General features: G+C 36.8%; 1 protein-coding gene across 3 annotated transcripts; it reads left to right on the top strand.

Annotated features, from left to right (window-relative positions):
* The first annotated feature begins 5,754 nt into the window (after positions 1-5,754).
* mtmr7a (myotubularin related protein 7a) lies at positions 5,755-13,456 on the top strand. Of its 3 annotated transcripts, none has more exons than XR_013782756.1 (15): positions 5,760-5,965; positions 6,338-6,460; positions 6,562-6,724; positions 6,889-7,046; positions 7,138-7,266; positions 8,616-8,750; positions 8,833-8,965; positions 9,990-10,099; positions 10,176-10,301; positions 11,054-11,103; positions 11,195-11,395; positions 11,519-11,653; positions 11,842-11,968; positions 12,082-12,193; positions 12,382-12,990. XR_013782756.1 is itself a non-coding variant. In XM_079391098.1 (15 exons), the coding sequence occupies exons 1-14, from the start codon at positions 5,942-5,944 to the stop codon at positions 12,151-12,153; spliced, it is 1,650 nt and encodes a 549-aa protein (XP_079247224.1). In that variant the 5' UTR covers positions 5,760-5,941; the 3' UTR covers positions 12,154-12,193; positions 12,382-12,994. The 3 variants fall into 3 exon arrangements, 2 of the variants coding, with proteins under 2 accessions (XP_079247223.1, XP_079247224.1); XM_079391098.1 differs by having other exon boundaries at positions 12,118-12,193; positions 12,382-12,994; XM_079391097.1 differs by lacking the exon at positions 12,082-12,193 and having other exon boundaries at positions 5,755-5,965; positions 12,382-13,456.
* Positions 13,457-13,675: the final 219 nt, after the last annotated feature.

Here is a 13,675-nt window from a genome sequence, read left to right as displayed (position 1 = left end):
ACAGAACAGACTGCTTTACAGAAATTCAGGGAATGTGATATAACGCATTTGCCAGTGCTGGCACAGTCATCAGGTAAAGATAGACCTGACATGAATCAAATTAAATTGCATTAAAAACCTGATACAATAACTTGCTAAAACTTTTGAAACGTCATAAGATACATGTACAGAACCTGTAGGTCCATTTCAGACTTTATATTCCATAAAAAACGACTGAATGGGCACTGGTGAACTTCTCTCACTGTTGGTCTAAAACCCAAATGCCTTTTCAGGCATAAAATCAAGTCGACAGATCAGCTGCATTCATCTGCTAATGTAGTCCTACACAGTAGAGAAAACAAAAGAAGACAAGATTCCTTGAGAAATGGGAAGAAACCGGTTGAACTGCTAATTTATTTATTTTTTTTCAACTGCACATTCATTTCAGGTCATACAACCAAAGGGGGTTTTCTAAAATATGTTTTCCTCTGTTTCTCGGTACAGGCTGACCCCACTGATTTACTAGATTGCCAATGTCACGCACAAGACCACAGTTAAAATATTGGTTCTAATGTCAACACCGCTATACAGCAGTGCTGAAACTGTTTGTCATAGGGATACTCCACACCACTTAACAGGGCTGTCACCAGGAAATGTTCAAGTCAATTATTAGTGGGAACACATGAGGACAGTCCAAACTAATGGCTGCAGATAAGAATATAAGGATGCAAATCAGGAAACTGCTGTGCAATCGATTTTAGTTTCATGCAGTGCAGAGGTGTAAAGAGTACCTGAAAACCATACTTGAGTAAAATTATAGATACCTTACAGTGAAAATTACTCCACTACAAGTCACCAATTCCAAAACAACTTGAGTAAAAGTATTAGAGTATCTGATTTTAAAAGTACTTAAGTATTTTAAGTAAAATACGTTCAAAGATGCATAAGTCAAAGAGACATGCCAGTCAAATACTGTAACGTTGTGGAGAAGCTGGGGAAACATGCAGAGGCAAGGACCTATGTGCTGATATTTCATGGAAAAGCTAGAACAAACAATAAGCCAAAAGCCACAGACAAACAGACAACCATTACATTCAACAACTCACAAAGAACTAAAGAAACACTAGGGCTGTATATACAGTATAGGAGGCTAACAAGCTGAACAAGATAAGATACAAGCTGACTACAAGCACCACGGGAGACAGGGAGTGACATAAAAGTCCAAGACAAGGCACAGAAAACTCAACAAAAACAAGAAAGAGCTGATTTGTGAGGATAGAAATTACACATATTTTCTGAAACCAAAATAAAACTGAACAACTCAAAATTGCAAAAACAAAAAACAATATCCTTCAAAAAGGTCTCTTCAGTGTAATGGATAAATAATGTATAATAAATAATAATGTTAAATATAATGTAAAATATAAATAATAATGTTAAGTAAAATTAAAAAGTCATGTCCTCATCTTATTTATAAAACACCTGTGATTCACAACTACTGGCTAAGAAACTCACATTCACGTAAAGTAGCCTTGTTGCCAAGTTTGGGTGAGTAAGGGCAAAATGCACAAATTATACTTTCAGTGCCCTGTAGTTGGCAGGGTTCTTTTGTAGCATAAATAAACTGCTGCAGAAAAGCTAGGTCCATGCAAAATGTGATGTGTACAGATATTCATTCAAAAATTTAGTGCAGTAGAGAGTAAGTGTTGCTAATATATTTGATACTCAGTACAACTACAAAGAACCCGAAAAGATACTTCAGTACAGTAATTAGTTACATTTACTTCACACCTCTGATGCAGTGTCATTGTTGCAAAACACATGCAGCTGTTACGAAGATGAACTGCCCTCTCTCCCTCTTTATCTATGAGAACAAATAACTTTTATGCAATGAGCGTAACTTTGTGCTTGCTTTTGTTTTGATGACGCACCAACGGTGCAGTCCTTAGAGTTTAGTTACCTGTTAACCATCCTCCATTAAAGGACAAAAAGAACCATCTTTAAAATATTCAGCCTGATTGAAAGAATGAGACCAATAATGATCCACTGTGCTCCACTGACGCTCACAGCGGTTACCAGAAGACTATAAGTCTAGACTTGAATGATACTGTGCTGACTCTTGAATATCTAGACAAGTCTGATTAGTTAAACTGAGCATCGGCATGGGAAAATGATCATCTATGACATCACTGCATTTCCTAAGGAAAATCTGGTAAAGGTAAGATGACAAATGCAATAGAAGGGGATATTAATTTTACCTTATGCAGTGAAGTGACATAGTGACCCAGGAACCTTTGTTAATGTGCATAATCTTATTTATATTGAATACCAATGAGAAGGCTGAAATGATCACCTGTGTGTATTGCAAGATCTACTTAATGCTTGTTTTATTACAAAAGAGCTCAATTTGCCTAATCCTCTTCAGCACAGTGGTTCTCTGGGAAACTGCCCCAAGGTTTCTCTAACTTAGTAAATTTTCTGTGCCAATCTCGCAGCACGGAATTCTTGAAGCCAGGAGTCAGAATACATTTGTTGATTTTTGCATGTCAACTAATGATATAATGAAAAAAGTGTGATGAAGGCTGATGGACTAATCCTTAGTTACAGAAACTGGGCCATTACTGAGCTCACAGTCCTGCTTTATTAACCATTATGTAATAATGTACTGCTAAAATCTGGAACATGGGTGGTTATCAGAGGCATGTTTAGAGAAGGGGGAATGACGCAGGTGAACGCATATATGTTTTCAGGCAAAATACATTATAATACATGTTAGGCCTACTCAAATTCTGCAAGCTTGAACAACCTTTAAGAAAGATGGTAGGCCGTAAAATCCATTACTAACTATTTTTTCTCCTGAAATATCTGTAATAATGTATATGTAATATTTTAAGCATATGAAAGAGGAAAAAGAGATCTCCTAAATGCAATGAAACACTAATTTTGCCTTTAATCTATCAAAATGTAATCAAACAATACAAAGTCCCTGTAAACAGGACTTAACTAAATCACAATGGTGATTTGAAGTAAAATGATCAGTTGGCAAAATCAAAGTCCTTGACGCAATTTTCCCTTTAACATGAATGCCTTTTAACTGTAAAAAAAAAAAAAAGTTTAGCCAACTTAAAATTTTAAGGCAACCATCTTCAGCAGATTTTCAACTTTTTGTTGTATAAACTTAAAACAACAAGTTGAGAAAACTAAAAAATCTGCTGAGGCTGGTTGCCTTAAAATTTTAAGTTGGCTCAACTTTTTTTCTTTTTTTTTAACAGTGTATGTACTGAACAAAACTGCACAATCAACTGTCTAAAAAGGCTCCCTGATTAACTCGAAGAGTCATATCACGTCACCGAAGTGTCAATATGTATTTTGTGTAGGGAGATGGGGGAGAGAGGTTTTAAGAATGAGAGATACTTATGTCAACTTAATCTGTGCTATTATTAACTGTGAAAAATGAACAGTTAAGATTCATTAGGGATAAAACAGTTCAAGAAGACAATATGTATGTTATGTTTGTCAATTGGATATTTTATACAATTAACCATCAGTTTACTGCCATTGAATTATTTTTAAACATGTAATCATCTGAACTGTCCAAGGTCATAATGATGTTCGATCCTGGTTAAGCGTCATGATTCAGTCATGTAATATTTGCTCAGTGGTTTCAGGCCCAACAATACGTAATCCACATAATCCACAGTGTGCAGTTAGGTATGATATTTTAGTACATGCACTGATTTTCTTTAATCCAAATGAATCAAATCTAATTTCAGATTCTGAAAGTTCTGTTTATATGAAAACTAAACTTGATTCTTAATGCAATCTAATTAACATATTTTCTTACATGTGCATTATGCATTTCAAACAATAAGTCAGCACTTGCACAGATCCCAGCCACCCCACACACACAAATAAAATAATAATAATAATAAAATATAAAGAGAGACAGGGAAAGCACCACAGTAATGTCACCAGAGCTGGAGTATAATTGTCATTTTTGCCTTGATGACATATCTAAGTAATCCTTAAATATATCATAGGCCCTTTTTAGAAAAAAACATCTTCTGTGCAATTAGATTGCTTTTACCCTTAGTGTGTCAACCCCATACAAGTCAAGGTTTATCGGTCTTTTCTGAGCAACAGCAATGGAAATGTTTGTTTGTTTGTTTGTTTGTTTCTATCCAAGACTTCAAACATCACGTAAATATTCTCTGGAGTAAAACATAATTTAATTAGATTAAGACAACGGCATACATAGGCTATACATTCACACGAATACCCTTATACTTTTGGTGTAAAGACTTAGATCAGGGGCGTAGCCACCTCAAAATAGATTCAGAATAATTTTTTTATAATCGTAATAAACATGGGGCGCTAGGGAGGGTCTAACAGGTGCTCCAGCACCCCTAAGAAAGACGAAAGCACCCCCATATCATCCCCACACATAAAAAAATAAAATAAATTACACACATTTAACTCATTACGCATGCATAACTCGTGCATTGCAATATAAGGTGACGTGATTAGCAGGCACACTTTTTGAAATGTCACAGCATTTTATTTTAAAATTGTGCCAAGTAAGCCTGCCCCCGACTAAATATTTGTCTAGTCAACTAGTCACAGGTTTATATTAAATTGATTAATATAATAACCTAACCATACTTTAACATATAGGCGTAGGCGCTCGGCGCTCAATTGGGCCCAGGGGCGCCGTAGGGGGGTTTAGGACGAGTCAAGTCGCGTGCAGCTCAGGGTCTGTGAACAGTAAACCCCTAATGACCGAAAGTTGGCGAACACATGCCTCACAGACATAATAAATATATCTATAGAAAGCATTAAATTACTACTTAACGAAATAAATCAAATTGTGAAGATGCACTTCTTTCTAAAGGCACGTCTAACGAGGAGATGGCGAGTCAGGATCATCATCTTCTTCTTTGTGACACTGACACAGACTGTAGTTTATTAGTAAATAATTAAAATATCTCCTTATTATTTTCCCTTAACACATTCATGGTAATTACTTTTGCTGGGGCTTTGCAGCAAGCTTCAGCCTCAATCGGGGCCGGGCTGAAATGCAGGGCTCTAGCGTTCCCCTCGGTAGAAATCACGTTTCCCCCTCAGGTGGGGCCCCCATCGTCGGGCCCTTAGAATCGCATTATAACCAATCACACGATTCTGTTGATTTTGGTGTTCAGAGGAGTTCAGAGGAGTCATCTCATCGCTGGAACGCTGGGGTGTTGGTCATAGCGCGCGCTCACTGACTGAATTCTGCACTCTGGCGAATTCAAAAACAAGAAAGTGTTTTTTACATCTGATTATAATTGGAGCTTTTTTAAAGTTCTTATACTCACTCTAGACTCACCCTAGTGATTATTATTTGATAATGTAAATGTCATTTTCTTGCTTGCTGTATAATTTGTATAATAATAATCTCTGGTCATTGTAATATGCAACTAATTTAATGTTTAGATTTTTTTTTTAGATTGTGTGCAATCACAAAAAAAATAAAAAAAAATAAGTATCCTGTCCTGTGGATGATCAAGGAGCACAATAAGAATCTGGAGGGGCACGTAGCGATATCAGCCAGTCTGTTCTGTAATGTTACGCAGTTTGATTTTTTTGCACATTAATCTGGCAATAAATGTGGCACATCCAGTTTTTCTGGTGCACACCCAGGGTCCCGTTTCTGGCTACGCTACTGACTTAGATCTAATTAGCTTTCACCACCAAACCCTTCGGCTTTAGGACCCATCGGCACAGAGACCTTACGGTGAATCACTACAGATGACGGGAGGAGCAGGAGCCATATGTACCCGTATCAACCAGGCAGCTCAGCGTTCTGACAATACTTCAGATATTATTGTGTTTGAATTAACACAATATCACTCGTTCAGCATGACACTAAGAAGTATTTCTGTACCCTGATAAGCTGCACGCGCCAGAGGTGTGCTGGTCAGAGATGGAGCACATCAGAAAGCCAAAGGTAAATGTCCAGCATCCATACAATGATACAATCTTTCCCTTTTCATGACATGCACCACATCTCCATGCATTGCTTCCACATGCTCAACATTAGTAACTTAGGTATTATTGCTTGTAAATGTTTTCATTCATTGGATTCAACACAGTCAATGAGACCAATGTGCAAGGATATAAATACAAAGGCCTACATCTGTTGTAGTTTACATTATAATGTAAAGAAAATGACTGAAAAGCCATATTCAATTTTAGGTTTTGCTGTTTGATCGCAGATAATTAAAACATGCAGTATCATTTCAGGCCACTAATGTATGTTTGTGACATTAGTGCATCACTAATACACATGTTGTCTAATTAACTTGGTTATATATTACAGGTTGAAAATGTCCGGTTAGTGGACAGAAGTTCTTCTCGAAGAACTCAAGTGGGCACACTCTACCTGACAGCCACACACACTATCTTTGTAGGTAAAGGAACTGAGGACAGAAATGAGCTGTGGGTAAGTGACATTTTCGGTGTGTCATTGTGCGGTATTTCTGTGCTCGAAAGATTTCTTTTTTATAAGCACAATAACTGACACATTATGTTCGTTTTTCACAGGTTCTTCACAGTTTAGTGTGTAATGTTGTAAAGCATAAAGCATCTCAGAGCGGATACCCTTTATTAATCCACTGCAAGAACTTTCAGGTCATACAGTTTATCATTTCTCAAGAGAGCGACTGCCATGATGTTTACATTTCACTCTCACGTCTCTCCAGGCCAGGTGGGTCACCTCGCATGCATTTTGGCATTGTTTTTGGAATATACTGTGATTACAATATGATTGTAGCATTTGAGCATTTAATACAATTTTCAAAAGTAATTAAGTAGAAACTATTTCTGTGTACCTGGACATTGCTGTCATTGTTTTTGTTTTCTGTCTTGCAGAAAAATATGAGGAGTTGTATTGTTTTTCCTTCAATCCCAATGTTGACAAAGCTGAAAGGGAGCACTCATGGGACTTTTTAGATCTGAAGGCTGAGTACAGTCGAATGGGACTTCCAAATAAGCTATGGCATGTCACCCCAATAAACCGAGAGTACAGAGTTAGTATATCACCAACCATCACTATGTAAACGCAATCAATTTATTATGTAAGTGCTTGTTTTTATGCACGACTTTCTCCTTGTAACACAGGTGTGTGATACTTACCCAGCTGACTTGTTGGTGCCTAAATCCGTCACCCTCCCTGTCATCGTAGGAAGCTCGAAGTTTCGTAGCAGAGGTCGATTTCCCACGTTGTCATACTACTGCAAGGAAAACCATGTGAGTTTGGCTGCACATCCTGCAGTTTCTCTCTGCAGTCTTAGTATTCATCTGCCTCTTTTAATGAGGCTGTGGAGAATTTTGTCCTGTCCTTCATATGTCCTTGCCTGCCAAATATTTTGTCATTGGATTGAGTAGTTCAAAGTTCAAGAACACAGTGTTCTTGAGACTTGAGTGTTCTTATATATAAAAATACCTTATTTCTGATGAACCATAAATGTGATGCAGTTTGATTTTGCATTAAACTCCAGCTTGATTACAAAAAAAGTGCAGACTACTCCAGCTTTTCACAGCGCAAACTTAGTCAGTTCAACATTGAATTGTAGTACATTTACCATGACAAGATACTAAATGTGTCATGCAGCATATGCGTGCATTGTGTTTTACAGCAATAATGCACATTTTAAAAGCAAGGTCAAGCTCCTTCTGCACCCTCTTGGGTTCGGCACTCTTTTAAAAGGCATTTCATTTCATTGAGGTCAAATATTCCCCTTGGAGTCTTTGTGTTTTCTTTTGGACACACGAATTCAAACCACATGGAGAAACTTGTGTGTGACTTCCACATAAGGATCATGCTGGTGAGCCCCAAAGGGGTCAATTATAGTTTAATATCTCCCCCACTCATGGTTCGTTAACCCCAAAATATGATTAGAACAGTGTCTAAAAAAGTAATATTGCAAGCTCAGCCTTTAGAGTTTTATGAGGCCAGGGCCAAATTCTCATGAAATGCCCATTCCACAGAGAGGACAGTGTGATCTTCTGTTCTTTAAGTTTAATTTATTAATCGAACGTGACAGGATCAGTCTGGGAATTACTCTGAGACTGTATGAATGCAATTCCATTGAATTCCATTGATCTTAATGGAAAATATTAAAATATAATTTAGATTAAAAAAAAACATTTTATACATTTTAATATATATAATATATTTTCTTATTTATTGTATTTTTAAATGCTTTTCTCTTTCTGATTTGTTCAAAAGGCTGAATTTATTTATCAAGCCAGGCTAGGTATTACTTTGAGACTGTACGATGCACAATATACTAGATAATTGGGAAAAAAATATATACTTAATAATAATAAAACTGAAATATACTTTAATGGATCTATTTATGTATTTATCTGGAATTTTTTTTTTTAATGCACCACTTTCTCTCTGAACACTGTACCACTAAACTGGAAATAAGTGTCCGACACTTATTTGTCATGCCTTATCTTTGTCTAGGGTACCTAATAATGAACAAGGACCATTACTGGTGCCCATTCAAAAAAAAAAAAAAAAAACACGACACCACAGGATGCCAACATATGCTAACACCTACTCATATGATGTCTTTTTTTTTTTTTAGGCCACGATATGTCGCAGCAGTCAGCCTCTTTCTGGCTTCAGTGCTCGCTGCCTGGAGGATGAGCAAATGCTGCAGGCCATCATGAAGTCTAATCCTGGCAGCAGATTCATGTATGTTGTGGACACCAGACCCAAGGTCAGTCCATTTAATATCAGTGGACCAGATAGCAGAATTGCACATGAAAGACACTTTATCTAACACTCTCATGTATTTCCAGCTAAATGCAATGGCAAACCGAGCTGCGGGCAAAGGCTACGAAAATGAGGACAACTACTGCAACATTAAGTTCCAGTTCATTGGCACTGAAAACATCCATGTGATGAGGAACAGTCAGCAGAAACTCATAGAGGGTATTGTCTTCATCTTATTAAGTGAGAAAATTAATTCCAGCTTGAAACATTAGCAGCTCCCCTTCATTTTCTTTAGGAGATCTTCCCATAGTGCATTTATAAAACCAAGACTTTAGACCACTTAGCATTTTTATTGTCTATTATAAAGATATTCTGCAATGAACCATTGGTTGTACCACAGGAGAGTTTCTTGGCAAAGCAGATTGTGTAGTAGGGGTGCTTTGAATCCATCTGGCTTTTATTCCTCGCCTATTTTTGTTTTGTTGACTTAACGATTGGAGACCATTTTGCCCTGATTGAGAAAAGGAGGGCGTGAGAATGAAATCTTCCAGTGTTGAAGAAATAATAGCGGTTCTGGGTGTGATAGCATTTTGACCCAAAAACACTGGGGAGTCATCTGGTTGAATAATCAGAGATTACCCATCCAGCAGAGACTCTGTGGCTATTTGAGATCTCATTACAACACACTTCATTCTTCCTAGAATGGCAGTTTCCTTGAAATACTGTAAAGTTAATTAGGTTTCTGCCACCAAGAGTGACCGGGTTTGGCTTGAGCCCTCATCTGGAGCGTTCTCATGGGACGTCACCTCCTATCACATTTGAACTGTTGGCATATCAAAACTTTCAGTGCTCACAAGGAATGTTTATGTTGGTTTGGAGAAAAAGAATCAATTCCACTTTTAGAAATACTAATTCTTTTGGTTGTCATGATAACTAATGAGCCATAAGACAGAACTGTCATCAAGCCAATTTATCAGTTATGCATATTTTAAGTAACATAAATAAAGAGGACACTCACAGAGGACGCTACATATGAGTCACCAGCTTTCTTTGCAAAGCCAAAGTAAATATTGAGCACTTTAAAGAAGAGGTCTGTAAACTACGGATATCCAAAAATATTCCTCACATCAGTTCCCTATTGTAAATTCTCAATAAAGCTCCTGGTTTTCATCATATATAAACTTAACTTTAGCAATGAATTTGTCTGGATCTTCTCAAAATGTCTGTTGTCGTTTTTTTTTAGTTTCTGCACTGCGTTCTCCCTCCATGGGAGAATTTCTAACAGGGCTTGAAAATTCAGACTGGTTGAGACACATCAAATCGATCATGGAGGCGGGAATCTTCATATCTAAGGTAAAAGATCTCTTTGAGAGTTCTTCAGCCCATGCATGGGCACTCTGGTACTGATTTCATGTTGTCACGTACACAGGCCGTGGCAGAGGAAGGGGTCAGCGTCTTGGTCCATTGTTCTGATGGCTGGGATAGGACGGCTCAGGTGTGCTCTGTGGCCAATGTGCTTCTGGATCCTTACTACAGGACCCTCAAGGGACTGATGGTAAATGAGAGCATGCTACATTATAGCCTGCAAACTTTACTCCAAAAGTCACAGAGTTCACAGTGTAAGAAGATGCATAACTGACAGGGTGCCAGTGTGGGACTTACTCATTTAATTGTACGGATCAACTCTGGCTGCTTCTCTGCTGGAGGGAGGCTAGATCTCTGCTGGAGAGGTTTCATTCAATAGCTGGGCTCAATTTGGAAAATTATTTCTTCTTTGAAATTTACCCTCATATGGGGTCAACATAAAAAAGAAGAACCTACTTTCTAGCACAGATTAGTTCTGTCTGGGAAAACTGTCTCTGCTTATTAAACTGGCATATGAAGCATCTTAACATCGGAAATTGACATTTTACTTTTAAAAATTTCACAAGTATTGTTTGGGGTTGGTAGGATTTCTTAATGTTTTTTAAAAGAAGTCTCTTCTTTTCAGCATCATTACTCCAGTCTTCAGTGTCACATGGTCCTTCAGAAATCATTCCAAAATGCTGATTTTGGTGCTCTATAAACATTTATTTTTATTATCATCTTATTATGTGGATTTGTTTTATCTTTGGTGAAAAAAAAAAAAAAAAAAAAATATATATATATAATTTTTTTTTTTTTTTTTTTATTTAAATAGCATACTTTTGTAACATTATAAATGTCTTTTGATCAGGTTACTTCATCCTTGCTGAGTAAAAGTATTAATTTTCTTTTAAAAACAATAATATTGATTGTAAGTATAATCCTGTTTTATTTTATGTATAGGTGCTGATTGAGAAAGACTGGGTTTCTTTTGGACACAATTTTTCACACAGGTTGCCCTCTATCTTATAATCTACAGAGGTTTTCTGATGTATTTGCTCAAAAGTGGTCATTCTAAATGTAATTTACTTTATGGCATTTCAGATGTGGTCATCTTGATGGAGAGGTAAAGGAAGTGTCACCTGTCATAGACCAGTTTCTGGAATGCGTATGGCAGCTTATGGAACAGTTTCCCTGTGCTTTTGAGTACAATGAGAAGTTTCTGATCCGCATCCACCACCACGTCTACTCCTGTCATTATGGCAACTTTATTTGTAACAGCCAGAAGGAGAGGAAAGATCTGTGGTAATTGTCCTGTGTATTGTCCTGTATATTGATGACATGAATGTCAAAACTTAATTTGTAAGTTTTCAGTATTATATCAGTATTCTCTGCATGTATTGAGTGTTTTTTTTTTTCTTTCTGTAGCATCAAAGAGAAAACTCATTCCATATGGCCTCATTTATGGGAGAACAAGCTGGATTTCATGAACCCTCTGTTCAAACCTGATCAGAGCCAGAATCAGGGATTGCTGAGGCCCAGTACTGCCCCCTACTGTTTTAAGTATGTCAGAACATGTTAAATAGTTTTTTCTTCTCTATAAAAAATAAGCTGATAGTTTGATTCTCTTTCTCATGCATAATTTGGCTCTTTAGTCCTATCTTTAACTCAATACAGCTATTACAGAGTAACTGATATAAGGTATTTATGTTTGTTTAACTGCAAAAAATGTTTGTCTTTTCCTTGTTTAGATACTGGAGAAGGCTGTATAATCGTTTTGATCGTGAGTTGCACCCACGTCAGTCTGAGCTAGATTGTCTGATGACTGTAAAAGAGGAAACGCAACAACTTGAGGAAGAACTGGCTCTCTATGAGCAGGTAGAATGCCAGATGTTTGCCTAAAATTTTTATTTTTCATTCGTTTTTATAATTTGGTTTGAATCTCTTTTAAATCGGATCATCATGTTTACTTAAAGTGATAGTTCACTTAGAAATAAAAATTAAGCATTACATCACTTGCTCACCAGTGGATCCTCTGCAGTGAATGGGTGCCGTCAGAATGAGAGACCAAACTTCTGATAAAAACTCCACAATAATCCACAAGTAATCTCATTTTGACACCACTTATTACTTCTCCACAGAAACAAACTCAGAGATTGAGTAACTTTTCAGAAACGTAAAAGTTTTTGATGAACTGTTTCTTTAAATATGCATGTTCTACCAATGCAGAATTTTCATCTACACAAAGTCTGCCTTTTTAATTTCAGTGATCAAGTATTTTCCCCTTGCAGAAAATGGCTGTTCTGGATAAGGAGCGTGCAAAAAGCCTTTACATGCAAAAGGGTGTATTGGACCGCAAGCAAGCCCTTTGGTCATTACCTTTAGATACAAGCCTGGCCAATACTCCTCAGGATTACATCGGTGGCTTTATAGGTGGTACTCCCAATGTTTTCACCCTACAACAAGGAGAGAGAGAAAGCGCAGAGCTTTGCCTGTTTGGAGACAAACCAAAAAGCTCTGATGCTGACAATAGTGACCAGGAGTCAGGAGTGGCAGATTTCAGCTCCCATTCTTCTGGTGAAGATTCCTTGCCAAGTGAGGATAGCGTGAAGGATCCTGACTCAGATGAGACTGGCCCCCACAGAGCATGAACAAATGCACCAGTTTGCAAGAAGAAAAAGCTATATCATCTACTGTATTTGAGCAAGATAGGAGTGTGGGTATTTCAAATTATGCAAAGATATTGGACAATGTGGACTTGTCTCATGCGTCTGGCGTTACAGAAGCATGTCTTTCTGTCTGAATGTGTAATACAGGTGTACTATAAAGAGTTGTTTCATTCCAGTATATATTTATAACTTCTCAGCATGAATTCTTTCAAGCATTAAATACTTGTGTGCAATAAATGATCTGATCTTGGTTTTTTGCACATTATGCACTTGAATAACATGAATACATGAAAATTCAGTTTGTTGTGAAATTAATATATTTACATTTCTTCAAGTGTGCTTTAGAAGTAACATTTACTTATTTAACGCTATTTATCACTTAGCAGATTCAGTCAGTCCTTGGATAGCTTGGATAGTGTAAAACTTTTAAAAGTAACATTTTGGTGCATATTGTATAAGTTGTGCACTTCAAACTGAGCCTGGCACATGTACGGAACCAAAAGAAACAGACCAAATACTATGTTGCATTTAATGCAGCAAAATGAATATAATTCTCATGATTTTGAAGGAATAATGAAGACTATTGTCAGATTTAGGTCAGTTTAGATCCATATTGAAGGTTTGCTCACTTGTTATCATGTCTTAACCTCTCCCTTTGTAATGTTGATATACTTTAAAATAAAGGCAGCATTACGAGAAACAAACATTTCTTGAATTTGACTGATCTAGTTTGATCAAATCACCAGGTGGTTGTGATTTATTTATTCAATTTTTATTTATTTAATTGCTTTGTGGGTGTTGGGGCAATGCAATCACAGCTATGTGAACATTACATTAGTTTAGATTACATTATTGTGTATCCCAAAATATATATATATATATATATATATATATATATATATATATTTCTATTGTA

This window comes from Barbus barbus (genome assembly GCF_936440315.1).
Source record: "Barbus barbus genome assembly, chromosome: 33".
Lineage (NCBI taxonomy): Eukaryota > Metazoa > Chordata > Actinopteri > Cypriniformes > Cyprinidae > Barbus > Barbus barbus.
The sequence above is the reverse complement of the archived record's forward strand: the minus strand, read 5'-3'. Positions and strand labels throughout refer to the sequence as shown.